This window comes from Culicoides brevitarsis, chromosome 2 (assembly GCF_036172545.1).
Source record: "Culicoides brevitarsis isolate CSIRO-B50_1 chromosome 2, AGI_CSIRO_Cbre_v1, whole genome shotgun sequence".
In the NCBI taxonomy this organism is placed as follows: domain Eukaryota; kingdom Metazoa; phylum Arthropoda; class Insecta; order Diptera; family Ceratopogonidae; genus Culicoides; species Culicoides brevitarsis.
Genome location: NC_087086.1, coordinates 41427189 through 41454135, shown reverse-complemented (window position 1 = coordinate 41454135; position 26947 = coordinate 41427189). Strand labels below are relative to the sequence as shown.

The 26947-nt window shown below is 32.6% G+C and overlaps 8 protein-coding genes across 8 annotated transcripts; 4 read left to right on the top strand and 4 right to left on the bottom strand.

Annotated features, from left to right (window-relative positions):
• Positions 1-527: 527 nt before the first annotated feature.
• LOC134831634 (pre-mRNA-processing factor 19) lies at positions 528-2396 on the top strand. The gene is made up of 4 exons (XM_063845423.1): positions 528-623; positions 702-891; positions 947-2107; positions 2167-2396. The coding sequence occupies exons 1-4, from the start codon at positions 605-607 to the stop codon at positions 2309-2311; spliced, it is 1515 nt and encodes a 504-aa protein (XP_063701493.1). The 5' UTR covers positions 528-604; the 3' UTR covers positions 2312-2396.
• Positions 2397-3128: 732 nt separating this feature from the next.
• LOC134831638 (nedd8-activating enzyme E1 catalytic subunit) lies at positions 3129-4652 on the bottom strand. The gene has a single exon (XM_063845428.1). It carries the CDS (start codon positions 4563-4565, stop codon positions 3231-3233), a length of 1335 nt encoding a protein of 444 aa, XP_063701498.1. The 5' UTR covers positions 4566-4652; the 3' UTR covers positions 3129-3230.
• Positions 4653-4991: 339 nt separating this feature from the next.
• LOC134829173 (centrosomal protein Cep290) lies at positions 4992-12609 on the top strand. The gene is made up of 5 exons (XM_063842168.1): positions 4992-5091; positions 5864-8491; positions 8545-8698; positions 9309-11684; positions 11983-12609. The coding sequence occupies exons 1-5, from the start codon at positions 4992-4994 to the stop codon at positions 12587-12589; spliced, it is 5865 nt and encodes a 1954-aa protein (XP_063698238.1). The 3' UTR covers positions 12590-12609.
• Positions 12577-13531, bottom strand: LOC134831646 (charged multivesicular body protein 5). Its single transcript, XM_063845435.1, has 2 exons — positions 13371-13531; positions 12577-13298 (listed from the first exon to the last, which is right to left on the bottom strand). Exons 1-2 carry the CDS (start codon positions 13437-13439, stop codon positions 12675-12677), a joined length of 693 nt encoding a protein of 230 aa, XP_063701505.1. The 5' UTR covers positions 13440-13531; the 3' UTR covers positions 12577-12674.
• A 410-nt stretch (positions 13532-13941) lies between these two features.
• LOC134831640 (ribonucleoside-diphosphate reductase subunit M2) lies at positions 13942-16080 on the top strand. The gene is made up of 3 exons (XM_063845430.1): positions 13942-14103; positions 14367-14591; positions 14967-16080. The coding sequence occupies exons 1-3, from the start codon at positions 14050-14052 to the stop codon at positions 15846-15848; spliced, it is 1161 nt and encodes a 386-aa protein (XP_063701500.1). The 5' UTR covers positions 13942-14049; the 3' UTR covers positions 15849-16080.
• LOC134831630 (kelch-like protein 5) lies at positions 16080-19761 on the bottom strand. Its single transcript, XM_063845420.1, has 5 exons — positions 19212-19761; positions 19056-19155; positions 17368-18402; positions 16633-16820; positions 16080-16573 (listed from the first exon to the last, which is right to left on the bottom strand). Exons 1-5 carry the CDS (start codon positions 19491-19493, stop codon positions 16289-16291), a joined length of 1890 nt encoding a protein of 629 aa, XP_063701490.1. The 5' UTR covers positions 19494-19761; the 3' UTR covers positions 16080-16288.
• A 670-nt stretch (positions 19762-20431) lies between these two features.
• On the top strand, positions 20432-22589 carry LOC134831629 (regulator of MON1-CCZ1 complex). Its single transcript, XM_063845419.1, has 4 exons — positions 20432-20577; positions 20632-21121; positions 21182-22438; positions 22491-22589. The coding sequence occupies exons 1-4, from the start codon at positions 20485-20487 to the stop codon at positions 22547-22549; spliced, it is 1899 nt and encodes a 632-aa protein (XP_063701489.1). The 5' UTR covers positions 20432-20484; the 3' UTR covers positions 22550-22589.
• Positions 22590-24342: 1753 nt separating this feature from the next.
• LOC134831642 (ethanolamine-phosphate cytidylyltransferase) lies at positions 24343-26848 on the bottom strand. The gene is made up of 3 exons (XM_063845432.1): positions 26389-26848; positions 26019-26315; positions 24343-25334 (listed from the first exon to the last, which is right to left on the bottom strand). Exons 1-3 carry the CDS (start codon positions 26470-26472, stop codon positions 24579-24581), a joined length of 1137 nt encoding a protein of 378 aa, XP_063701502.1. The 5' UTR covers positions 26473-26848; the 3' UTR covers positions 24343-24578.
• Between the last annotated feature and the right edge of the window lie 99 nt (positions 26849-26947).

Sequence of the window (26947 nt, the reverse complement as noted above, 5' to 3'; positions counted from 1 at the left end):
ATTTTTTTCAGTTTCAATTTTTTGGCAGTTTTGAGTTACAAAATGATTAAAAATGATAAATTAGAGCCCCTCTGATAAATTTTTATCCATTTGAAGCAAGATTTGACAAAAATAGCTTTGACACAGTTTTTGACACAGTTTTTTTGCTCTTGATTTAGTTTTTAAAACAAAACTATGTCAAAGAAAAAAATTTTTTTCAGTTTCAATTTTTTGGCAGTTTTGAGTTACAAAATGATTACAAATGATAAATTAGAGCCCTCTGATAAATTTTTATCCATTTGAAGCAAGATTTGACAAAAATTGCTTTGACACAGTTTTTGATTTAGTTTTTCTCTTGATTTAGTTTTCAAAACAAAACCATATCAAAGAATTTTTTTACTTTTGTTCAATTTCAAGCTTAAGAATCTTCAAGTAGAAAATTTCCGTATTTTGAGTTTTAAAATAATTTTTGTTTTAAAAATTTATATTTTATTTAAAATTTAATTTTCCCGCAACTTCTTAAGACAAAAAAAATTGGATTTCCGTTCAGAGGACAACATTACTTGCAAGCCATTGTTGATTTTTTGACGAAATAAAGAGAAATTGTGCTTAAAACTACCGAAAAATGGCTCTTGTGTGTGCGAGTAAGTAAAAAATTATTCAATTTCTTTGCCAAAATTGAAAATTTAATATAATTACCTTAATTTCTCATCCAAAAACAGTTTCAAACGAAGTTCCCGATGTCCCTGTTTTGTCACCAAAGAGCGGCTCGATATTCGAACGTCGTTTAATCGAGAAATATGTGAATGAAAATGGATGTGACCCAATTACGGGCGACGAATTGAAGCTCGAAGAACTCATTGAAGTCAAAGTTCCCGCAATTGTGAAGCCAAAACCGCCAAGTGCAACAAGGTTTGTTCCCCGCGAATCGTTTTTTAGGTTAAAATTCAAACGTTTGTCTTTTTAGCATTCCCGCAACACTGAAATCCATGCAAGATGAATGGGATGCCCTCATGTTATATGCATTTACGCAACGTCAACAACTCCAAACAGCTCGTCAAGAACTTTCGCACGCCTTGTATCAACATGACGCCGCTTGTCGTGTCATTGCGCGTTTAAACAAAGAAGTAACGGCGGCTCGCGAAGCTTTGGCAACGTTGAAACCGCAAGCGGGCATCACGCAAGTCGTTCAACAACAACAAATCGCTGTCGCGGCTGAAGCAACGGGCAATGCGACGCAACCTGTCGAACAAGCCGGCATGAGTGCTGAAGTAATTCAAAAGTTGCAAGATAAGGCAACTGTTTTGACGCAAGAACGGAAGAAACGAGGCAGAACTGTGCCCGAAGAATTGGTTTCTGCTGACAAAATTCGTGGATTTTTGACACTCGCATCACATCCGGGTCTCCATTCGGCAAGTGTTCCGGGAATTTTAACACTCGACATCAATTGTTCGGACCAAAGTCGCATCTTAACCGGAGGAAATGACAAAAATGCGACAGTTTTCAACAAAGACACGGAACAAATTGTCGCTGTCTTGAAGGGACACACGAAAAAAGTCACGAAAGTAATTTACCATCCGGATGAAGATACAGTTATTACGGGATCTCCCGACACGAGTATTCGCATTTGGAATGTCCCAACATCGCAAACTGTCTTGTTGCTCAGAAGCCATGAAGGACCAGTTACGGGATTGTCGCTTCATCCAACAGGCGATTACATTTTGTCGACATCCACAGATCGTCATTGGGCATTTTCCGACATTCGCACAGGGCGTTTGCTCACAAAAGTACCCGATACAGCGGAAATTGGCTTGACAACTGCCCAATTTCATCCGGATGGCTTGATTTTCGGTATCGGAACAGAAGATTCGCAAGTTAAGATTTGGGATTTGAAGGAACAAAGCAACGTCGCCAACTTCCCGGGACATACGGGACCAATTTCGGCAATTTCCTTCTCCGAAAACGGATATTATTTGGCAACAGCAGCTGATGATTCGTGCGTTAAATTGTGGGATTTGCGAAAATTGAAGAATTTCAAGACAATTCAACTGGATGACGGTTATGAAGTTAAGGATTTGTGCTTCGATCAGAGCGGAACGTATCTTGCCATCGCAGGAACAGATATTAGGTAAGAAATTTTCATTGAATTTTTTTGGATTTAGTCTCTGAATGAAATTTTCGTTGTAGAATCTACTTGTGCAAACAATGGCAAGAGCTCAAAGTATTCAACGATCACACAGCAATGGCAACGGGCATCAGATTTGGTAAACATGCACAATTTTTGGCTTCAACAAGTATGGATCGAACACTCAAATTGTACGGAATTGAGTAAATTAAGAGAAAAAAATATTTGTAATTCCAATTTTGACACTGATTTTCGTAAAAAATAGATATCGTAATAAAGTTCTGCATTCAAGTCTAAAAAAAATAAGTTTTTTTCTTAAAAAATTCTTACCTAAAAATGAAAAAAAAATCAAAAATCTTTAAAAAATTGACATGAAAAAATTTTTTTAAATTAAAAATATATTTTGAATACTAAAAGTTTAAAAAATTCTCAAAAATGAAAAAAAAATCATAAATTTTTAAAAAATTGACCTGAAGAAAATTTTTGGAATTAAAAATATATTTTGAATACTAAAAGTTTAAAAAATTTTCAAAAATTTAAAAATTCTCAAAAATGAAAAAAAAATTTAAAAATTTTTAAAAAATTGACCTGAAGAAAATTTTTGGAATTAAAAATATATTTTGAATACTAAAAGTTTAAAAAATTTTCAAAAGTTTACAAAATTCTCAAAAATGAAAAAAAAAATTTAAAAAATTGACCTGAAGAAAATTTTTGAAATTAAAAATATATTTTGAATACTTAAAATACTAAAAGTTTTAAAAATTTTCAAAAATTCAACAAATTTTCAAATATTCAAAAAATTTTTTAAAATTTCGACTTTAGAGGAAGATTTTTGAATAAAAATTTTTTAATTAAGGCCCGAAACTTTTGAAATTTGACCTCAAAATAAAATTTGTGTGCTAAAATTTCATCATAATTTTTTTTCTCGTAATAAAATTTAAAAAAATTGTATCTTTTTGTATATTTGTTTATCAAAAAAATTTTTTTTCTTAAAAATTTTTTGAATTAAAACACAAAATTTTCAAAATTTGTCAAAAAATTTATTTATCGAATGCCTCAAAGGCTCAAAAAAGAACTTCAGAAGTAATCTACACGTTAACAAGTCAATATTTTCACTATTTTCCTACTATTTAGTCACATATTTCAACTTTATGTTAATCGGATTTGGCGTCGTAATATCCGCGACAGTCAATTCTTGTCCATCCAAGAGTTTCAATTCTGCCAACGACATCGTTAAATTCGCTTTTGTCCTTTCTGCGATGCTTGCGACACTGCTCATGTACAAAGTTTTATTTTTTCCTTCAATTACCGCCGTTATTCCGGGACTTTTCATCTGAAACTCCGCACTATCACACAAAAAGTCTATCAAATCTTGCAGCGTCATTGTCGCGGGATCTTTTACTTCGACTTTTTTCGGCACTTGACTACATGCGAGACAATCCTCTTTGCGCTCCGCCTCATAAGTGTACGTGTAAATCCCATCTAAGTCGTTGAAAACCATGTAATTTTGCAGCGATTGATAACAAGAAGTGGCAATTTTGAAAACTTCCGTCGCGCAAGTTGCGGCAATGACGGCATTTGTCGAAGCAACTGCCGGGATGATGTTTTTCAAGACACCTTGCACGAGACGATACGATAATCCGGTGATATTGAAGGAATCGGCGCGTTCTTGTGCCTTTTCGTATACCCATGAGACGTGTTGCGGATCATCGCCATCCAAAGAAATCCCAAAAGGGTTCTCTTTTTCCCATTGAATGACTTTGACGTATTCGACACAATGTTCGGGAAGGCGCGGCGTGTTGGCAATTGTGCATAATGGATATGTAACTTGCGGCGGGAAAAGATCCAAAGTACAATCGATGCAAGCAGTGACTCCGGGAAGTATTACACGAGCATTTCCCTTAAAACCTTCCGTGCCGCCATCAATGAAGGGAATTAACGTCGACTGATCCAAATTTCCGTCTTCGTCAAACTCCAAAAGCGAGATCAACATGCCATTTATCCATCGACGAGCAACAATTGAGTCCAATCCGCTGACAACAATGTGAAATTTTCGATAAAAAGCTTCGTCTTTGTCCTGAATTTTGCAAAAATGAGGCGTAACTTTGCATCCTGCGACACGATTGTTGATGAATTCCGCTGCACATTCGGCTTTCGAATGCCCAATATCCTTTTTTCGGAACAAAAACTGCCTATTGAGATTCGACAACTCGATTGTATCCATATCAATTACGTGAATATCACGAAATCCCATAAGCGCCAAGTCCTTTAACAGTTCACATCCGAGACCTCCTGCTCCGATAACGAGAATTTTGCATGTTTCTTGAAGAAATTCGAGCGTTTCGCTGCCGGCTTGGAACTCCGGATGACAAAAAGGACCCGTCGTTTCCAATAATTTCCTCAAATTCGAGTATTTTCGAACTTTTGGTTGATTTGCGTCGACAACTGTATCAACTTCCATCGTTTTTTACTAAATTTTTACCTTTTATCCTTACTAATTTTTTATTTTTCCACAGAATTTCAGGTTTTTCAATGTTTTGATGATGAATTCGTCCCTCAAGCGGATGTTTTTTGAACTAAATTGAATTTGAATGGCAAAAATCGCTCACGTTTCCATGGAGACGTTACACAAAATAACAACAAGCTCAATGAAATTCGGGGTGTCCTTCAGCTTTTGATGAAATTTTAAATTAAAATTTGATCAAAAAAGGGATTTTCCGTCGAAATGGCGACGTCAGGAGCGAATCAAGTCGCTTACATTAAGCAGGCATTGTCGCAAGCGCCGGAAACGTTTACGGATGAAAAGCTTGAGGAAATTTTCAATGAACTCGTTTTGTTCGATCCATCAATAAAATTCGACACAAAACAGTATAAAAAGTTGTACAGAATGACTTTAGCAGTGCTCAAGTTCAAGGGAAGGCAAATTAACGAGATGCACGAGCAAATTAAGGAATTGACGGAGAAACAAATTCAGCTTCAGAGTTCAGGTGAGTTTTTGTTTGATCTGAAAAAATTAGAATAAAATCGATTTTTTCGTTCAATATTAGAAAAAAAAATTTTTTTTTTGAGATTTTTAAATTTTCGTAAAAATAAGTTTAATTTTTAATTTTTTAAATTAGTTTTTTTAACTGAAAAGAATAATTTAATTTCAAATTAATACATAAATACATTAAATTTAAAAAAATTTTTAAAAAATTTGTTAAATTAATTTTTTGACATTTAAAATTTTTTTTAAATCATTTTTTTGAAATTAATTTTTTTTTTAATTGAAAAATTAAATTCAATTAAAATAATTTTTGTTAAATATTTTTTTTTAATTAATTTTTTTTTTAAATTTTTTAAGATTTTAAAATTTTTGTAAAAATAAATTGAAATTTTTAATTTTTTGATGAAATTTTTTTTCTAATTAAAAAAAATTAATTTGAAAAAAAAATAATAATTTCATATCAATTTAAATTAAAATAAATTTTTTAAATTAAATTTTTTTTTTTAAATTTTTAAATTATTTTTTTTTATTTTTTTAAATTAAATTTTATTAAATTTTTATAAATATAAAAATTTTTAAAAAAATAAGTTAAAATTTTTAATTTTTTTAATATTAAATTAATTTTTTTTCTAATTTAAAATTTTTTCAAAAAATTAAAAAATAATTATAAAAAAAAATTAAATAAAAATTTTATATAAAAATTTAATAAAAATTTAAAAAAAATAATTTAATTAAAAATAAAATTTAAAAAAATTTAATTAATTTTTTTTTAGAAACTCCATTGGAATTAAATGACGAAATAAATCGCCTACAAGCCACAATTGACAAACTCGAGCTCGATAAGGCGCATTACAAGAACAAATCCCGCGAACAAGCCGTTCAAATTAACGTTCTTCAACGCAAAATTCAGGAAAATCAACAAGATAACGATTCGGGCGATGCTTTATCCGATCTTGACAAACAACAAGAGCTTTTGAGCAACATCAGTGCAAAAAATAAACACATCAAACGCCTTCTCCGTGACATCGAGGAGCTTGAAAGTCAAAATGTCATCCAATCTCGTCTCGTTGCTGAACTTCAAGAAATCCAAAGAGACGGAAACATCAACTTGGCAACACTTTCGCAACAATTTCACGAGTCTCAAGTGATAATTAACAAGCAAAGTGACACAATTAAGGAAAATGTCCTTGAAATGGAGAACTTGAAACAACTTCTTGCGAAGGCAGCTCAAGAAAAAAGTGACATCAACAAAGAAGTCGAAGCGTTTAAAGTCCAACTCGAGGAACGAGCGACAGTTTGGCAAGAAATTTTGGCAGCTAAAGACACGGAATTGAAAGAAATCAAAGAAAAATACGACGAATTGGTATCAAAACATCCCGGATACAACATCGATCAAGAGCGAAATGAGTTCCAAAGACTCACGGATGCCATTGTCGACAAAGATCGTGTCATCCAAGAGATGGAAGAACACATTAAAACCCTAAACACGACAATTCAAGACTTGAAAAACGACGTTAGTCGTCTCACGAGCGACAAAAAACAGTTTGAAAAGGAAAAACTCGAAAGCAAATCCGGAAAATGTTGTTCCAATACGTCACTTTTGCTCGAAAAATCCAACGAACGTTGCATGGAGCTTCAAGAAGCCCTATCACGAATCGAATCCGACAACGTTACGAAGGCAAAACAAGCCTTTGATGCCATCGAAGCACTCAAAAACTACGAAAAAGGTCAATATGGGCTCCCCGAAGCTCTTGTAAAAATAAATCATCTTCGCGACAAAATCAATTCCCGCGATAAGCAGATCCGTGAACTCATTTCTGACGTGAATCAAGCTAATGAACTGGCAATGGAGAATTGTATTTTGCGAAAAAGGTTAAATATTCCCATTGACGACGTGATTTCGACGAAAAATTTTGTCGCAAAGCAGAAGCGATATGAAAAATTGAATGAAAAACTGAACCTGAAGCTGCGCGGATATGAAGAAATGGTTTTGCAACTCAAACTGGAGCGAAATGAACTTCGAAGGAAGCTCCATGGAGATCATGGAGACACCAAAAAGCGTGATTCGAAGAAAAAACGACAAGAAAATGTCATTGACGATGATGAAGTCGACATTTCAACGGAAGATGATAATTCTTCGATGTTGGTTCAAAGTCAGAATTTGTGTGAAAAATGCTTGAAAAAAATAAAAAAGTCGAAAAACGATCAAAAATCGCCCGAAAATGAAAATTATCAAAAGTTACAGATGCTTCACGAACGCGTCGTCGAGGAAAATGAGAACTTGCGACTTGGGATGCACGAAATTTTGCAACAACTGAGGGAGTGTGATGCTAAAACATCGAATGTAACTGTCGACAGTAGCACTTTGGAACGACTTTTGCACGCATTGGATGCTCGTTCGATCTCGGGATGGTATCATCCAGCGATGAGGATGCAAAATGAACTCTTAGCGACGAAAGAACGTGAGATGCAACTCTTAGAACGTGTTCGCATGAACGAAGATCTCTTAATGAAAGGCGTCGTGAACATGGGAGACACCCAAAAAATAATTCAAATCGATATGAATCAAGAAGTAACACGACTTCGTGAAGCTTTGGAAGAAAAAACGCAAGATTTGGAAAAGTACAAACGCATTGTCGAGTCTGACGATCAAAACCAAACTGATCTCCTGGCAGAAACGGACCGTTTGAGGATCGTCGAGAAGCAATATGATGATTTGGTAGCGATTTTAGAGAAATCCGAGAACGAAAGAGACCTTCTTCTTGTATCGACAATCAAAAATCTCAACGAAATCGAACATAAAATGGCAGTAATGAAGCGAAAATTCGATTATCTCAAACAAGAAAACATCAATTTATCCTCTGCCATCAAGAAAATTCGCATAGATGACCTCCAAATGATCCAATCTCTCAAAATTGAATTGGCTCAAAAGGCAACAAGCGATTCTGTTTCAAGCGCAAGACAATCTCCCGTACCTCCAACGATCGATCAACAAGAAATTCGTCGCGTAAACCTCGAATTATCGAGTTCCTGTGCCCGATTGTTCAAAAATATGTGTCGCGTTCAAGGCGCAAGTGACACAATCGAAATGGATTTGACGAAACTCGAGAACGTCGCTATCGTAAAAGACAATTTGGCAGTAGATCTTATCACGATAACCGAATTTAATGATCTCAAAAGTGCTAAAGAGCGTCAAAATCAGGAATTGCGCGAGATGAAGGCCAAAAATGCGCAAATGGAAAAAGTTTTGGAAATCATGAATCAACAGCTGAAGGAACAGCAGAAGATGTTGACGAAAAAATCAGATGAAGAGATCAATTTGAGGCATTTGGTAGCGGATTTGCAGAGTACGAGTGATGATAATTACTTGTTGGTGAAGACAAAAACGGAGCTCGATATTGGTAAGTTATTGAATTTTGTGAAAAAATTATTTTTTTGAAAATTTTTTTAATAGCTCAAGCAAGTGAGGAACATCTGAAGTGCAAAAATGAGCAATTACAGCAAGAAATTCAAGAGTTACAGAGAGAATTGAAGTCGAATGAGGTCGATAAAGTCCAAATTGACAGAGAAACAGCAGAAAAATCGAAAAATGATTCGTTGAAGATAAAGTAAGTTTTGTTTTTTTTTTATCATATTGGCGCTCGAATTTTTTTTTAAATAATTTTTTTCTAATTAAAAAAAACTGAAAATATTTTTTTTACATAAAAATAAAAAAAAATTATTTAATTTCAAATTAAATTAAAATAATTTTTTTAAAAATTTTTTAAAATATATTTTTTTTTTTAATTTTTTGAAATTTTAAAATTTTTGAAAAAATGAGTTTAAATAATTTTATTTCAAATTAAATTGAAATAATTTTTTTTTTAAAAAATTTGTTAGAATTAAATTAAAAAAATAAATCAAAAAATCTTATTTAAAAATAAATGATTTTTTTTATTTAAAAATATTAAATTCAAATAATTTTTATTTAATTTAATTTTTTTATTTTTTTTAAATTTTAAAATACTAAATTAAAATTTGTTTCTTCATTAAAAAAAAAAATTTTATAAAAAAATAAAACAAAAATAAAAAAAAAATAATTTTATTTCAAATTAAATTAAAATATTTTTTTTTAAATTAATTTTTTTTTTTATACAAAAAATTTAGAGCGGCGTAAATTGTTCGAAATTAATTAATATTTTTTTTTAATTAATTTTTTTTTAATTAATTTTTTTTTAGGTTTTTGAAGAAAACACTTGCGAATCTGAGAGATGCTTACATGCTGTATACCCCTTTGTACGCGATCGAAGACTTTTTACGGCTTTTTGCGAAAATAATAGAAGCTAAGAAAAAATTAGACGAACGCGAAAAGACTCTCAACCAACAATCCATGCAAAAAGATCTCCAAAAACTCGAAGATGACCTTCGAAAACTTTCAAACACAAGCGAAGTTCAACTGAAAATCGATCTTTTGAAACTTCAAACGCAAAATCAACTCTTGAACGAACAACTTTCCAAACTTGAAGACAAATTTAAGGAACAAGAACGTACTTTGCATGAAACTACGATGAAAAACATCGAAAACTCTCAACATTGGAACACAATCCAGATGCTTTTCACTGAAAATCGTACGTCTGGAGGTCGATTCGCGACAAAAATCATTCAAACTGACAGGAATTCTGTAGATAAATCTGTTGGAACTGACAAAACTTCCCACAAATCTTCCGAAAAACAAGATGATCCCGAACGAACGCCTTCAGAAAAAGCTTCTCCAATGCATGTTGGGCGTCAAATCGACTCTGAAAAGTTTGCTCATGCCGTTTCTTCACAAGAATCATTAAAAACTCAACTTAAACAAGCTTTGAATCTCGCAAGTGCAAGAAGTGCTTTGCTTCTTGAGACAGAAACACGTTTGGCGGAAGCGCATGGAAGAGTCAGATCATTGGAAAAGTCCCTCGAAGACAAGGAAAGTCAATTAAAAGCAGCGAAAGACACGAAACCCGACAAAACCACAAACGAACGGAAGGAAGACAATATTTTAAGCATCACAATTGCTTCGTTGCAAAACTTATTACTTGAAAAGGACACAACTTTATCCCGCTATCGTGAATTACTTGAAGCAGAACGTCATGAACACTCGAAAATCCATGAAGAGCAACTTATGGAGATTAAAAAACTCCGTTTTAAGGTCGAAGAATACGAAAAAGAGATCAAAAAACGAGATGAAGAAAGCAAAATTGAAGTTAAAAAAGCAGAAAAAGACGAAAATCGTAAAAAAAAGAAGGAAATCACGTCTTCGAGTGACTCCGAAGATCATTCCAGCAGCAAAATCGGGTCTGTTGAGAAGCAAAACACGGAAAGTACGAAGGAAAAAGCGCAATCCAAGGCGTTGGAAGAAGAAATTACAAAATTACACATCCAACTTCAAGAAGTCAGCGATCGTGAAAAAATTTGGGAGAAGAGTTTGAACGAAAAAGAGTCTGAAATCCGTAAATTACGTGAAAAACTTCAAACAACGCATGTCGAAGGAGTCGAAATCACGGAAAATCTCGTAAATCGTCGTGAATTGGAGCAACTTCGAGCATTAGTTGACGAAAAGGAGCGTCACATTCAAGATTTAACCGAAACTTTGAGTCATTTCCACGATGATCAACAAAAATTCATGAACGACACGGATATTAATGCCACAGAAGAAGTCACGCAACTCAGTTTGGAGTTAAATCGAGCCGAAGCTTCAAATCGCATACTAAAAACTCAACTGGATGCCATCAAAAGACAATTATCGAACGTCACACAACGCGAAACTCAAGCGCGGGACTTGATTAAAAACCTAAAAGCGCAATTAATTCGTCGTCCCGTGATTTCCATCAAATCCGAGAGCTTGATGAGTGTTCGAGAGGAGCAATTAAGGAAACGAAATCAACAATTAGAGAACGAATTGAGCGACATAAAAGACGAATTGCATCGTCAACGAGCCTTAAACGACAATCGACGAGCCAAAAGTGCTTCAGACCTCAATTTATGGGACAAGCAGAAACGTTGGCAACAAACCGCCGAAAAGCTCAAGGAAAAACTCAACGAACGCGATGCTGAACTCGATAAACTTCGTGCCACAGTTACAACTGCCAAAAACTCCATCGCTCGTCTCGAACGAGAAAAACACATTTTGGAGCAACGACGCGCGAATCATTACTGCAATTCAGCGTCTTGTCCTAATTTGCATATCGCAACTGGAGGAAATTCGAACGATAGATCGGCAAGTGCAGGCGGAAAATATTCGGAAAGTCCCGAATCGTATGTGACTTCGAGTGTTACGCCTGAACATGGAGGCGTAGCATCTGTTCAAGTGCTGAACGAGTCAAATCGAGAACTGGTAGAAGCGTTAAAAAGTCGCGTGGAGGCACAACAAAGGAGAATTGTCGCATTAGAGCTTGAAGGCAAAGGATCGAATGCGTTAGTGATGGAAATAGAAAAACTTCAAGACGCTAATTCGGAGTTGCAAGCCTTGAATGTTCGATTGGAGGCGAAAAATTTGCAATTCCAACTCGAAAATGATAAATTGCGACAAGGAAATAACTCGGAGTTGATGTTGAAGCAAATTAAGCATTTAGAAGAGTAAGTTAATTTGAAGATTTTTTACAAATTTTAAATTTTTGAACCTTTTCATATGAATTTTTAAAATTTTTTAGTCGAAATCGAAAAAAAAAAATTTTTTCAAATTTTTTTGAATTGACATTTACGAATTTTTAATCAAATTTTTATAATTTTTAAGGCCAAATTTTTCAAAATTTTCATCGGTAATTTTTTAAAATTGACATTCGCCTAAATTTTTAAAAATAATGTCAAATTTTTTAATTTTTCATAAAAAAATAATCAAAATTTAACTTTTAAAATTATTTTTTCATCTTTTCAGTTACATCAGCACCATCAAAGGCGAACTAATTCGCTCAAAGGGAGCAATTGATGCTGCCAAAGAGACAATCACTCAAGAACGGAACAAAAACCAACAACTAGAGAAAACCGTGGCAACATTACGAGCCATGATCGACAAACTCAAGACCGAATCTCGACCAAAATCGGGACGTAGTTCGACTCCAACAACTAAATCTCCCGAAAAACAGCAACCATCAACGTCACGTGTCTCAAATGAAATGTACGAAAACCTCCAATCGGAGTTCCATAAGATGCAAAAGGCCTATAATGAGCTCACGGAGAAACTTACTTCGATGCAAGTCGAATTGCAACTACAAACAGGCACTTGTAGCAATTGCGGAGGACGACGTTACAGCGAAAGTAGTTCAAGCGAGAGTGTTGGAAGCGGCGAAATTCCCGATTTGGAGACAGAATTGAAACGTCTCAAGGAGAAATTGACGGAAAAGACACGTTTATTGGACAAAGCGAAGATTTTACTCACACGCGCTGCGGCAAAAGAGAAAAATCTGCGCGAACAAATCTCGTATTTGCGACGTCGTTGTTCGGAATTGCAAAATGTTCCCGTAATTGAGGAGACGAGTGAATAATTTTAGTGGTTAGAGTGATTTTAATTGGTTTTTTTCACGTGTGTTAATGCACAAATCGAATAATTTATGAATAAAAAGGGATATTTTATGTCGTTTTCACGGACGATGGTATTTGAGGTAATCCAAATTCGTCGACGAGAATGCCGTCTTTGTTCTTGGTGCCCGGCGCAAGCACAGAATCTGCTCCGGGGATCGCATCAGGAGCTGCGGGCGCTTTTACAACATCATCCAAATACGACGTGTCGTCGTCTAATGCAATTTCATCGCCCAACGCATCGAGTTCTGCCTGTAACTCGTCTTCGTCGATCTCGGGAGTGTTGTAAGTTTGTCCCAATGCTTCTTGGATCTCGTTTGCTTGATCCATGAAATCCGCCATTTCATCTTGCAAGTCGTCGATTTGATCGATGTTGATTTTCTTGAATTCCTTTTTCATTACTTTGGCGCTGTCTTTCATCGCAGCAACCGTGGCTTGTGTATCCTTCAATGTGCTGACTGTGTAATTCGCTTGTTCCATGTTAAACGATTGATTTCGCAAGTTTTCAAGTTGACTCTCGTACTGGCGTTTTTGTTTCAAGACTCGCAAGGCTTTTTGTTTGACGGAATTCTTGGCGGGTCCTTCACGCATCTTCGCCATTTGATCTTTGTACTTTTTGAGCTCCGTTTCGAGCTTGCGAACCTTCTCTTCGATGCCATCAGCACGGGCGTCGACCTTGAATGGAGAACAAAAAAAGGTAATTTAATCAATCAAGTGCCTTTGTTTTTTACAGAATTTTGTACTTACGCCAGCTATACAGTCAGAAATTGATGGTCCAGGCTCTTTGGGCTTTCCTTTGCCGAACAAACGATTCATTTTGAACAGAAATTAACAAAGAATTTGACGAGAAATTGATTATTTTGGAGATTTTTTGATAGAATTTCGATTGTTTTTTTGTTATGAATCACTTTAGGTCATTACAATTGTCAAAAATGTTTCATATTTTCAAAATTTTTTATTTTTTTAATTTAAAAGTTTATTTCGAAAATCTAAAAAGAAAGAAAATCTTTTAAATTTTTAAAAATTTTGATTAAAAAATTTAGAAATTATTAAAAATTTGTTAAAATTAGTTTTAAAATTAATTTTTTTTATTTTTTTCGAAATTTTAATTAAAAAATAATTAATTTTATAATTTTAATCTTATTTAATTTTCAAAATTTATGAACAAAAGCATTTAAAATCTTAAAAATTCAAAAAATCAAAAAAAAAAAAAAAATCTCAAATTCAAAAAATGAAATCGGAAACATTTTTGATATTTGTATCAGCCTTTATTACAAATTGACTTTTCGTTAATTCAAGATTTGCCATCAGCGGGAAAAACGGTTGTCATTTTTCGAAAAACCTCGGAGGACAACAGACGTAATTTTGCAAAATCTCAACAAATTCACTTAAAAAAGTTCCAAATTTAATTTTAAAAAACCCAAAAATGATGCAAGAAAAGGAAAATATCATCGAAACAATGGACAAATTCACAATTAAGGTAAGAAAAGCGCTTTGAATTTCGTCACAAAATGGAAATTTCGCAATGACGCGTTTTTCCCTCCATTTTTAAAAACCCTCTTTTTCCTTATTTTTCACTTTTAACTCATTAAAACCTCTTTAAAAGCAATAAAAAAGTGAAAAATCATGAACTGAGAGTTGAAATTTTCGATTTTCAGTTCAAAATTGACAAAATTCTTATCTCACCTTTGTTCTTGCCACAAATGCAAATCCACATGCAAATTTAATTTTTCTTTTTTTCAGAGCCCTCGCAAGATTCTGAGCGAGAAAACAAACCAAAATACCGTTGAAAAGACTGACGAAGCAGTAAAAACGCTGCAGACACCCCAAAATGCTGTCGGCTCAGCGTTAGCTAATAAGAAATCAATGGAATTCGATCCGAGCATCGAACCGCTATTGAAAGACAATCCACGGAGATTTGTAATATTCCCCATCGAGTATCATGATATATGGAAAATGTATAAAAAGGTAAAAATTTGCTCATTTAAGACGAAATTTTGAAAATTTTCATCAATTTTTCTACAGAAATTATTTTTTGAGAAATTTTTTACGTGTTTTCAAGAGTCTTTTAATTAAAAATTTAAATTTTTAAAGAAAATTAAGCTTTTTCTTGAAATTTTTATTAATTTTCTTCAAAAAAATCTAAAATTGTTATTTTTCAAGAGTCTAAAAATTAAAAATATCAAATTTTTGAACATAAATTTTAAAATTTTTAAGAAAAAAATAGTTTTTGTTAAAATTTCAATTAATTTTCTTCTAAAAATTGAAAAAAAAAAAAATAAAAATTGACTCTCGAAATTCTCAAAACTCACCTAATTTTAATTTCTTTTTGTTAAATTTCAGGCTGAAGCTTCATTCTGGACCGCCGAGGAAGTTGATCTTTCCAAAGACATGGCAGATTGGGAGAAATTGAAGCCATCCGAGCGCAAATTCATCTCTCACGTCTTGGCATTCTTCGCCGCATCCGACGGAATTGTCAACGAAAATCTCGTTGAACGTTTCTCGCAAGAAGTTCAAATCACCGAAGCTCGTTGCTTCTACGGTTTCCAAATCGCCATGGAAAATGTGCATTCCGAAATGTACTCGTTGCTTATCGACACGTACATTCGCGATCCTCAAGAACGTGATTTCCTCTTCAACGCCATCGAAACTCTCCCGTGCGTCAAGAAAAAAGCTGATTGGGCAATGAGTTGGATTTGCAGCAAAAACGCCAACTTTGCTGAACGTGTCATTGCTTTCGCCGCTGTCGAGGGAATTTTCTTCAGCGGAAGTTTCGCATCGATCTTTTGGTTGAAGAAACGCGGACTTATGCCTGGCTTGACCTTTTCCAATGAGTTGATTTCGCGTGACGAAGGCTTGCATTGCGATTTCGCGTGTTTGATGTACAAACATTTGGTCCAAAAGCCCCCGAAGGAACGCGTTTTGGAAATTATCACGGAAGCTGTCAAAATTGAGCAAGAATTTTTGACTGATGCCTTGCCGGTTGCCATGTTGGGCATGAATTGCGAACTTATGTCGCAATATATCGAATTTGTGGCAGATCGATTGCTCTTGGAATTGGAACAAGAGAAATATTACAACACAAAAAATCCGTTCAGTTTCATGGAATTCATCTCGTTGGAGGGCAAAACGAACTTTTTCGAGAAAAAAGTTGGAGAATATCAAAAGGCAGGCGTCATGGCGAGTCGTCTTGACAACGTTTTCACATTAGATGCCGATTTCTAAGACTGCTTTTCCCATAAAAAATTAGGTCAGTGACCTAAATTTGACGATTTCGGAAGAAATTTACAAAATTCTTAAAAAAAACTTAACAATCACATTCTTTTGTGTCTTAACTAACAATATATAATGTAACTTTAGCTCGTAAGTGTAGTAATTTTTTTCCATTTGAATTAGATTTGTAATTTGATCCTCTCCAGAATGAACTTTTTACAATAAATTTTTTTAGAATAACGAACGCCGCTAAGGTAAAAATGAGATATTTTTATTTTTTGCCTTTTTTTCACAAAAATTGGCAATTTTAATACATTTTTTTTGTGTTTCGCATCACATTTCTTACTTGCTAATTGATTAAATACATTCGAGTAGAGTACAAAAAAATATTCGAAAAAAAAGAATTCAAAAAAATCACTTCTATCAAAAAAATTAGTCTTATTTCACTGAGATTAATCATTTTTCGTCGTCGTTGGGCTTGTAGCGTTATTATTGTTGTTATTTGCAGTGTTTGTGCAAACAATGGAAGCCGTAGATGAATAGACATTGGGAATAGCGACGACACAAGCGCCCGCGCGAGAGTAATTAATGGGAGCCAAAGAGGTCCATTCGTTGGTTTCTTCGTCATATTTTTCGACAGTTCGCAAATAATTGCCGTCATAGCCTCCGACAGCGATGAGAGATCCTCCTAAAATGCCGACGCCAATTGCATCGCGTCCTGTGCTGAGAGATGCGATCTAAAAAATTAATTTTTTAAAAGAAAAATTTAGTTTTGAGTGAAAAATTGTTTTTTTACCATTGTCCATGTATCGGTAGCGACATCATAGCGTTCAACAGTTTCAGTTCGAGATACGGCGGGATTAGATGCGGGCGTGTCATGACCTCCTAAAGCATAAAGATGACCGTTACAGACACCAACGCCAACTCCGCCGCGTCGTTTGTTCATGGGGGCTTTGTTGCTCCAACGGTTTGTATGGGGATCGTCTGAAATTTAACATGAAAATTTTTGTTTTAGATTTTTTTCATAAAAAAAAAATTAATTTTTTTCAAAGAATTTCTTAAAAATTTTTGAATTTTATTGAAAGTTTTTTTTATCAGAAACTGTAAAATTTCTTTGAAATATTCAATTTTTTTCTAATTTTTACAAATTTAAAAAAAAAATAATTTTGAGATATAATAAAAATATATAAAATATATATATAATATAAAAATATTTTTTAAAATATTAATTTTTTTATAAAAATTTTCGAACAAATTTTTTTAAAAAGAACATTTTCTAAATTTTTTCAAAAAAAAAAGATCAAAAAAATTTTTTTTTGATAAAAAATTTTAAATTAGGAATTGATAAAAAAATTAAAATTTGTTATAAAAAAAAATAAAAATTTTTGTAAAAAAAAATTAATTTTTAAAAATATTAATTTTTTTATAAAAACTTTCGAACAAAATTTTTTCAATTCTAAAAATTTTTCTACTAAAATTTTAATTTTTCAAATTTTTTTTTTTTTAATTTTCATAAAAATTTATAACTTACAGCACTCCACAGATCGATGACAAATGGTTCCATCTCTTCCTCCAACGACATAAATTTTTCCTCCAAGTACGGCAATTCCCGCAGTTGATCTCAAACATTGCATTGGAGCAACAAAACTCCACGATTTCGCCTGAAAATCATATCTTTCGCACGTATTCAAGTAAGACCATCCATCATGTCCTCCAATTGCATACAATGCGCCTCCCAATAACGTGACACACAATCCATGACGATGCGTGTTCATCGGAACAAGAGGTTGCCATACCATACTTGCCAAATCGAAGGATTCAACAGTATTCAAAGTTTTCAGCCCATCTCTACCTCCAACAATCGCAATTTTATTATCGATTTGTATGACGCCGAATTGCAATCTTCTCGCCGGAAGATTTTTCAACAACTTCCATTCATCATTTCGCGGACAATAACTCTCGATCGTCAACGGACCTTTGTTCGAATCCATTCCTCCGATTACCAAAAGTCTCCCAATTGTGGATTTTCGAGGTTTTGTACGTTGTGAGACCAATTCAGCTCGTCTTTCGGGCAACAAATGCCATTTCATCGCTTCCATAAGGAGTTTTTGGCATTCATTCACGTCGCTTAATTTCTCAATGTGATCCACAATGAACGACGGTTCAAGTAAGGGGAGTTTTATCAAAGCCAATAACTCGGCAAGATATTTTTTGCGATTCGGAGTGTCGTGTTGAATCCATTCCGTGAGCGCAAAAAAGACTTCTTTCTCCGATGGGACATTGAGATCGTCGGATTTCAGCAAGGCGGCAAGTTGATCCTTGTTTAAATCGTAAAATTCTTGATTTTTGCACACTTGCATGAATTTTTGGCAGGTATAAGCATGAGCGAGATCCAAAAGAGATTTGCAGCCTTGTTGTTCGGCGAACAGAGCGAAGCCCAAACAATTCGAGGGATGAAGTTGACGAGCAAGGAAATTGCAACATGCTTGAGAGACAGTTGTGAGTTGCAAGAGACAAGCGTTTGCGAGTAATTTTTCGACAGTTTCTTCTCTTAGATCGATTGTACCTAAAAAAAAACAAGAAAGAAAAAGGTAAGGAAATGATCAAAAATTATAAAATTAAAAAGAATTAAATTAAAAAAATTTAAATGTAAAAAAAATTTAAAAAAAATTTAAAAAAAAAAAAAAAAAAAAAAAAAAAAATTTTAAGAAAAAAAAAATAAAATTTAAAATAAATTAAAAATTTACGAAAAATATTTAAAAAAAAAATAAATTTTAAAAAAAAATAATAAAAAAAATAATTTAAGAAAATTTTCAGTTTTTAAAAGAAAAAAATTAAAATTAAATTTTTCAATTTTTTTTTTAAATTATTTCAACAAATTTATAATTCAAAAAATAAATAAAATTTAAAAAATAAAAAAATTAATTTAAAAAAAATTTTTTAAATTTAAAAATTTTTAGAATCATGAAATTTTGAATTTATTCTAAAAAAATTTAAACTTTTTATTTTTTTCAGAAATTCTAAAAAAAAGTGCAAAGAAAGAGACGAAATTAGTCATCAAATCACTCGAGAAGAAAATAAAAAGAATTAGAAGTTTAGCACATCTGGCGCATAATGAAACTCTTTGTCTTGTAAGTAACGCAACGTGCGCGAGAACAAGGAACCGACCACACAAAAAAATAGAAAAACTTGCAAATTCCATATTTGGAACGCGCATACCTGTGTAACAATACTGAATGAGTTGAAATAATGAATCACCATCCATTTCTTGTAATGTTATTTCTTGTTCTGTCGCTTCTCTCAAATTTCCACAAAACATCTAAAAAGAAAATTTTTCAATAAAAAATTCTAAAACTCTCAAAAATTTTTACTTACAGCTGCAAAATAAGGACTCGTTGATGACAAAACCAACCGATGAACGGAAAATCGTCTCCCGTCGAGCCCGCTGATCAACGTAACGTCGCAAAGTTTGTTCTGTTTGTAATAATCGTACATTTGGGATGCAAGACTTTCATAATGCCCGCTTCCCTGACAAAAATATCCATTTTCGGAAAATTCCGTGTCATTGGATTCCTTCGAGAGATTCGAACTGATGGTTGCTGAACTCGTTGTTGCGCTAATAATTGCCTCGTTACTCGTACTTTGTCGCAAAGACATGATTTCTTTGTTCGCTAATTGACTGGGAAGGGTTGCAATTGTTATTCTAGTCAGTCACTAAATTGTTGTTTGATTTCACTTTCGATTGAAACTTTCGCCGTCGCGGAATGAGAAGTGCTTCGAGGAATGGTTTGTGTACAACTAATGTGATGTGCGGGGAATGTTTTAGTTTTTAACGCATGTTTGCGGTGTGCTCGAGACTCTCGGCACGCGACAAAAATCAAAAAAATTACAAAAAAACTCTTTTCGCGATTTCCTTTGTTTTGGTATTTTGGTTTGCGTCGTGAGGCGAATGAAGTTGAAAATACCCTGTGAAATTTGTGTAAAGTGAATTTGTGCTATATGTTCAAAATTAAAAAAAAATTTTAAAAAAAAAATTAAAAAAATTTTCAAAATTTTCAAAAAAATTATTAAAAATTAAATTTTAAAAAATTTTAAAATTTAAAATAAAAGTTAAAAAATAAATTTAAAAAAAATAAAAAGAAATTTTAAAATTTTTTTAAAGATTTACAAAAAAATTACTAAAAAAAATAAAATTTGATTTTTTAATAATTTTTTAAAAAATTTAAATGTCTTACACACAAAAAGAGAAAAAAAATAATTTTGAAATTTTTAAAAATTTTATTTTAAAAAATAAATTCAAAATTTGTAAAAACTTTTATTTTAAAAAATTGATTCAAAATTCGTAAAAATTTTAATTTTAAAAAATTAATTCGAAATTCGTAAAAATTTTTATTTTAAAAATTAATTCAAAATTTATAAAAATTTTAATTTTAAAAAATTAATTTTGAAATTTTTAAAAATTTTAATTTTAATAAATAATTTTGAAATTTTAAAAAATTTTATTTTTTTTAAATAAAAAAAACAATTTTAATTTTTATATTTGTGCGCAAACTATGTGCATCGAAATTACACAAAAATTTCAGAGGGATGAAACTCCCATCAGCTGTTGAAGTAAACAAATATTACTCCTTCAAAATCAGCAATAAAAATGTATTATCTGGAGTTATCCAGCAAAAATGTCGTTCGTTTCGACTCTGTGTCTCAACTAACGAACGTCTTTTTCGACGATTCAAACAAACAAGTAAGCAAAAATTCATTTTTCATCCAAAAAATTCTCTTTTAATTCTATTTTCAGGTCTTTTCTGTTCGAAGCGGCGGAGCAACGGGAATTACAGTAAAATCTCCCTTGAATCCCGATCAGGCGATAAATTTCATCATGGAAGCCTCCGATCGAGGTCCAATTCGAAGCATAAAAATGTCTCCCGATCCCGAACACAAAATTATCGCCGTTCAAAGGACTGAAAATAGTGTAGAATTCATAAATTTCATAAACGGGGAACCAAATCTCGCTGACATGATCTTACACAAGAGCAAACACACAATTTTCGGGTTTATTTGGATACATACGCGAGAAGTTGTGCTCATCAGTAATGCAGGAGTCGAACTTTTCAACGTATTGGTTGAGAAAAAACAATTAAAATCCCTTAAAACGTGCAATTTGACGATAAATTGGTTTTCTTGGTGTCCTGCGAGTAATTTTGCGTTACTTTCATCAAGCAACGGAACGATTTTAACTCCTGTGCTGATCAAACAAGGCGTTATTACAAAATTACCGATGTTAGAACGTACGTTTTTCATGATTTTTCATCAAATTTCAACTTAAAATAATTTTTTTTCATTTTTAGTTGAACCCGGAAGAAGCGTTCTCGAACGAGACGTTACTTTAGGAGTACTTTACGGCATAAGTTCCATCTTTATACTTCATCAAACCCAAAGTCGCCTTGTAGAAATTGTCGTTTACACGTTAAATGGTCCCGGATTAGCTCCCAAAAAGTCTTATATTCTCCGTTTGGGACATCAGGGGCGTTTCGCTATCAATATCGTCGACGATTTGGTAATTGTACATCATCAAGCCTCCAAAACGAGTCTCATTTTCGACATTTATCTACCCGGCGAGACAGATTCTGTGACGGGAGTTACAACACATCTCCCATTGACGCCGGGAAAGCCCATTAAACCGTTTCATCTGAAGCTTCCAAGTCTCTCGTACGACACAAGTACCATGGAATGCGATTTATACTCCCCAAATTGGGTGTTATTCCAACCAAATATCGTAATTGACGCAAAATTGGGATGTTTATGGAATTTGGAGATTTGTCTCGAAGCCCTCGCGCAACATATTGGCGATTTTGTCAAGTTAACTGACTTTTTGTTACGAAGAACGGGCGCCAAAGAGATCGTCCTGTCAGTTATTCGTGATCTTGTGAGTACGCAATATAGCGGCGTGAAGCTTCCTGTGATCGAAACAATTTTTGACAAGTTAAATGTGATCTACAAGCAAGATTTGGACAACGACCTGTTCTCACAAATGGCAATTTCGACGAAAAATTCAATTTTTCCAAAGAATTATGAACCGCCGCGTGTTCTAATCACGCAAAGTGACATGTTTTCGAGCGTTTTCAGTACAATTGCGGATGCCGAGCATCTTGAATACGTTCTCATCGAGTACATTTACTCATTAACGAAGCAAGGAATTACCATTCAACACGATTTAAGTAAGATGATCATCATGGAAATGGTCAAGAACAAAAATTTGAACGCCTTGCATCAAATGTTGCAGTTGAGTGTGTTGAGCGAATCAAAGCCTCTTGCGTGTTTTTTGCTTTCCTTGTCAAAAGTCGACGAAAAAATCTTCCAAGCGGCGATGGATATGCTTGCGAGACTAAATGCCAACGAAATTATCATCGAAGTGCTGTTAGAAAAGGGAAAAGTCATCGACGCGCTAAAGTTGGCAAAGGCTCAACCCAATCCCGATAACATTCCGGCGCGAAAATTCCTCGAAGCGGCAAACAAACATCAGGATCCGCTCGTTTTCTACTCAGTTTTTGTCTTTTTTCAACAGCGAAACGTTCGGTTAAGAGGAAATCCGGATTTTCTCAAGAGTAAGTTTTAAAAAAATTTAGAAAAATTTTTTAATTTTTTTTTTCATTTTAGACGAGCAATGTGAGCAATATGTCCAACGTTATCAAGCCATGTGTAACGGAGAATCTTGAATTATTGACTAAAAATAAAACGAAACGTCATCTAAAAAAATTTTCAATGGCATTTCTTATCATCTTCCAGCATTTTACGAGAGAGAATGCTCGAGATAGTAAGCGACGTAGTAAACAACGTGGAAAAAATATCGGATGATTCGAGTTCAAATTCGAGTTTTAGATTCTTGGCACACTTTATGATGTGTGACGACGCACTTTTTGAACTTCATTTGCTCGGTCATGAGAAGAGATAAGAATTACAAAAGTCGATTTCTAATCATTCTCGAAACAAGGAAAGAATATTTCTGCGAAGAATGGGAGTTCAAAAGAGTCAACGAACTCTTTGATAGCCTTATCAAGAATTTTTGATTTTTATTTTTTTGAATTTTATTGAGATGATGTGAAAATTTCGATTTCAAATGTCATTTGATAATGACCTTGCAAGCCATTTTGAATAATTTGAACGTTCTAAGGCAAAATTTTGAAAAATTTTAAGTCTGTCGGTTTCGATTTTGAAGAAAGTTGTAAATTTTTCATGAATTTTTTATCACAGGTAAGAAATTTTCGAACGTTTCTGACAATTTTCATGTAAAATTTAACAAAAAAATTTGAATTTTTGAACAAATTTTGAATTTTGAGCTTCAAAAATGATAAAAATGCACTCAAATCGTAAAAAAAAATATTCAAAAAAGACTCAAAATTTAATTATTTGCCATTACACTGACCTTCCTTAATGCGTTCAATGACCCAATTCTTTAAAAATAACTTTCTATAAGGGTTTCCATGCTAATTTCTTATCAAATTCTGTTTAAATTAAACTAAAAAGTTAAATTTTGATAAAAATTTAAAAAAAAAAAATTAAAAATGCAATTTTTTGGCTTCAACGAAAGAAATAATTGAGCTTTATTAATTATTTTAACCTTTGGCTACACATCTAATGCAATATAATTGATTGATTAACATTTTAAAAAATTTTGAAAATTTATTTAGATTTTTTTTAAACACTTGTAAAGCAGCTTTGGCTTAAAACTATCCTTTTTTTAAATTAATTAACTAACTATTTATTACAAAAATATTTTTTTTTCTTCAACAAAAATATAAAAACACAAAAAAATCGGTAATTCACAACAAAATTGGCTTTGGTCTTAAAAATTAACACTAAATCTCCGTTCGAGTCTCTTTGTGATTGCAATTTCATTAATTTTTTTAATTTAATTATTTATTTACGCTACCTAACTAAGATTAAGAGTTTCCTGTAAGTTGGAGAAAATGAAAAAGTTACACAAAATAGCTGGATAATATTTTAGCGCACACGAGACTTTCGTACTTAAAAGTTGTTGCTAATGGGATTAAACGTCTGTTTTTGTTTTTTTATATTTTTAGCGGAAAAGAAGCTGAACACACAAGCAAACAAGCGATCGAAGTTTTTTTTGTTTGTTTATCCATTCGAGAATTTTTTGTTTTTTTGAAAAAAAAAACACAGACAAAGTTCGAGGTCACTTTCATCATCATTCATTCTTTGTATTCAATTTTTTTTCGTTTTCAGTCGTTTCAAATTTAAAAAAAAATTTTTTTTTGTCCTTTTAATATTCGAAACTTCAGTGAAGAAATTTTTTTTTAATTTTTTTTTTTTTATTAAAAAAAAAGACAAAAATTTTAGAAAACATTTTTTTTAATTTTTTAAAATTTTTTTTTTTTTTTTTAATTTTTTATACAAAAAAATTAAAAGTTATTCAGAGCATCTTTAAGATGTATTTTGTTTTTTAAAATTTTTCTTGAATTTTTTTTTAATTTGCTTTAATTTTTTTTGAAATTTTTTTAAAAATTAAAAAAATAGGACAAAAAATTTTAAGAAAATCTGTAACGACTTAAGGAAAAAAATTCTTATCATGAGATTCGTCTTACGTATGATTCAAAATAATTCGTCAAATGTGTGGTGCGGAATGTAAAAAAAAGTACAAAGAAGCGATAAGACTAGATGAATCCGGATGTGATTACGCGATACACGACGAACAGACGTTTATTCCGACGAAAGTGCGCACTAATATTAGCCAGATTTTGCCGCAATTTTTCCCTTTTGCATCGCATTGATCAGATCCATTTCCTTCTTCTCCTTTTTCTTATTACGCGACTCGTATTCCAATCGATGTTGGATGATGCGTTGCACAATTTGCTCCGTCGTCATCGTATTCCCGCTATCGACCAACATAAACTTTCCCATCGCTTTCGGCACCGAATAGGGATCCAATCCTCCCTCATCGGGAGCAATTACTGTCTGCCCGTGACACACAACATCAACTTTAAAGTGATTCATCAAGTCTTCCGTCACGAAATACGGAGCCCCGATCACGACTTCGTTCACATATTTGCACGCGAGAACGCTCAACGTTCGTTCATGCAGATTCATGATGGGATAATTGCCGCCTTTGTATCTGTTGACGACGGGATCTGTGTGCAAACCGACAATCAAGTAGTCGCCGAGCTTCTTTGCTTGTTCCAAAAAGTCTAAATGCCCGACGTGAAAGAGATCAAAAGCGCCGGCAACGTAAACAATTCGATCTGTGGGTTTTGGCGGAATGCCATCGCTGAATTGGATGATTTTTTGTGTTGTTGGGAGAAATTGCGAACATCCAGTCCATGGGGAACGAGCTTCGTGATCTTGACCCATGCTTGAAGAACCGTCTTTTTCTACGTTGTATTCGTGTTCGCCTTGTTTGAAGTGATTTTTTGTCATAAGCAACATTCGACCTACTAAATCCGTTGTACTGACGCCTTGTGTGCGAAATACTTCTTTATAGCGATTCTGTAAAGAAATTCAAAAAAATTAAAATTTAGTCAAAAATTTTAAAAAATCGAATTTTAAATTTTTACTTGATTTGTAACAATTTTTCAAAAATTTTCTGAATTTTTTTAACTTCAAAATTTTTTAATAATTTTTTTTAAATTTTAAAAATTTTCATAATTTTTGAATTTTTATGATTTTAATAATTTTTTAAAATTTTAATTATAAATTTAATTATTTTAAAAATTTTTGTAAAATTTTATTTAAAATTTTCTTGAATTTTAAAATTTTTTATGAATTTTCAAAATTTTACATAATTTTTGAATTTTTTAAATTTTCTTAAAAAAATTTCATAATTTAAAAAATTTCATAAATTTACATAATTAAAAAAATTTCATTAATTTTCATGATTTAAAAATTTCATAAATTTTCATAATTTAAAAAATTTCATAAATTTTCATAATTTTAAAAATTTTTTAAAAATTTTTATAATTTTTTTAAATTTTTATAATTTTTTTAAAATTTTTAAATTTTAAATTTTTTAAAAAATTTTTTTATTTTTTTAAATTTTTTTAAATTTTTTAATTTTTTTAAAATTTTATTTATTTTTTTATTTTAATTTTATTTTTTTTTTAAATTTTTTATGCAAATTTTTAACTCAAGGTCTTTTAAAATCTTTTCAGAATTCAAATAAAAATGACTCACCGCTTCTTTGACATAGGCATAACAATCCGTTCCATCAGCAGCACAAGTAATATCATCTCCATGCACACAAAAATCGCAATTATATTTGTCAAGAGTTTCCAATGTCGTGACATACGGGACGCCTTTCACAACTTCATCGACCCATTTGATGCCCGCAACCATCTTGTAACGCTCTTCCTCCGTAAAAACTGGCGGGCCTTTGTTCTTCGTAATTTCCTCATCATCATGAACGCCAACTATCAAGTAGTGTCCCAATGCCTTCGCTTGTCGCAAACTGTTTGCATGACCAAAGTGCACCTGAATAATTAAAAAAATTGACCGGAATTGATTTACAAATGAGAAATTATTATAGTTTATAGGTAATAATTACCATATCATAACATCCATCGCACCATACACGAATCTCCCGATCAGATTTAGTTCCGTTTTTCTCGCAACCTTGAACTTCCTCCATAATTACCGTGCGTTATTTGATTTTATTTATAAAACACACGAAAAAAATTATTACACGTTAATTTGGTGAATGATTCAACTTTTGTTGTTTTGTGAACTGCCTGAATAATACTGCTTTGTCTCTGTAATGTAGAAATGCCGCACACTCAAAAATATCATACGATATTTTCCTCGTCGTTTTGATAGTCGTGCGCACAATTGACGACGATTTTTTCCTCCTTCAGAATTTTTTAGTATCGGAAATTTCCTCTGTCGATGATTAATTAATATTTTGCAATGTTTCGATGTTTATTTTTGCTTTGTTATCGCTCGCTGATAATTCACGATCTGCAATTGATACCGTAATTCGAGTATTTTCGTCAATTTTTCAGACTCAAATGATGCAATGAGCAGCGAGACGGCTCCCTTTATTTTTATTCTATCATCATCGTTCATTCACGACGCTCGAATTTCATTTCTGCCCCCTTTAAAACATC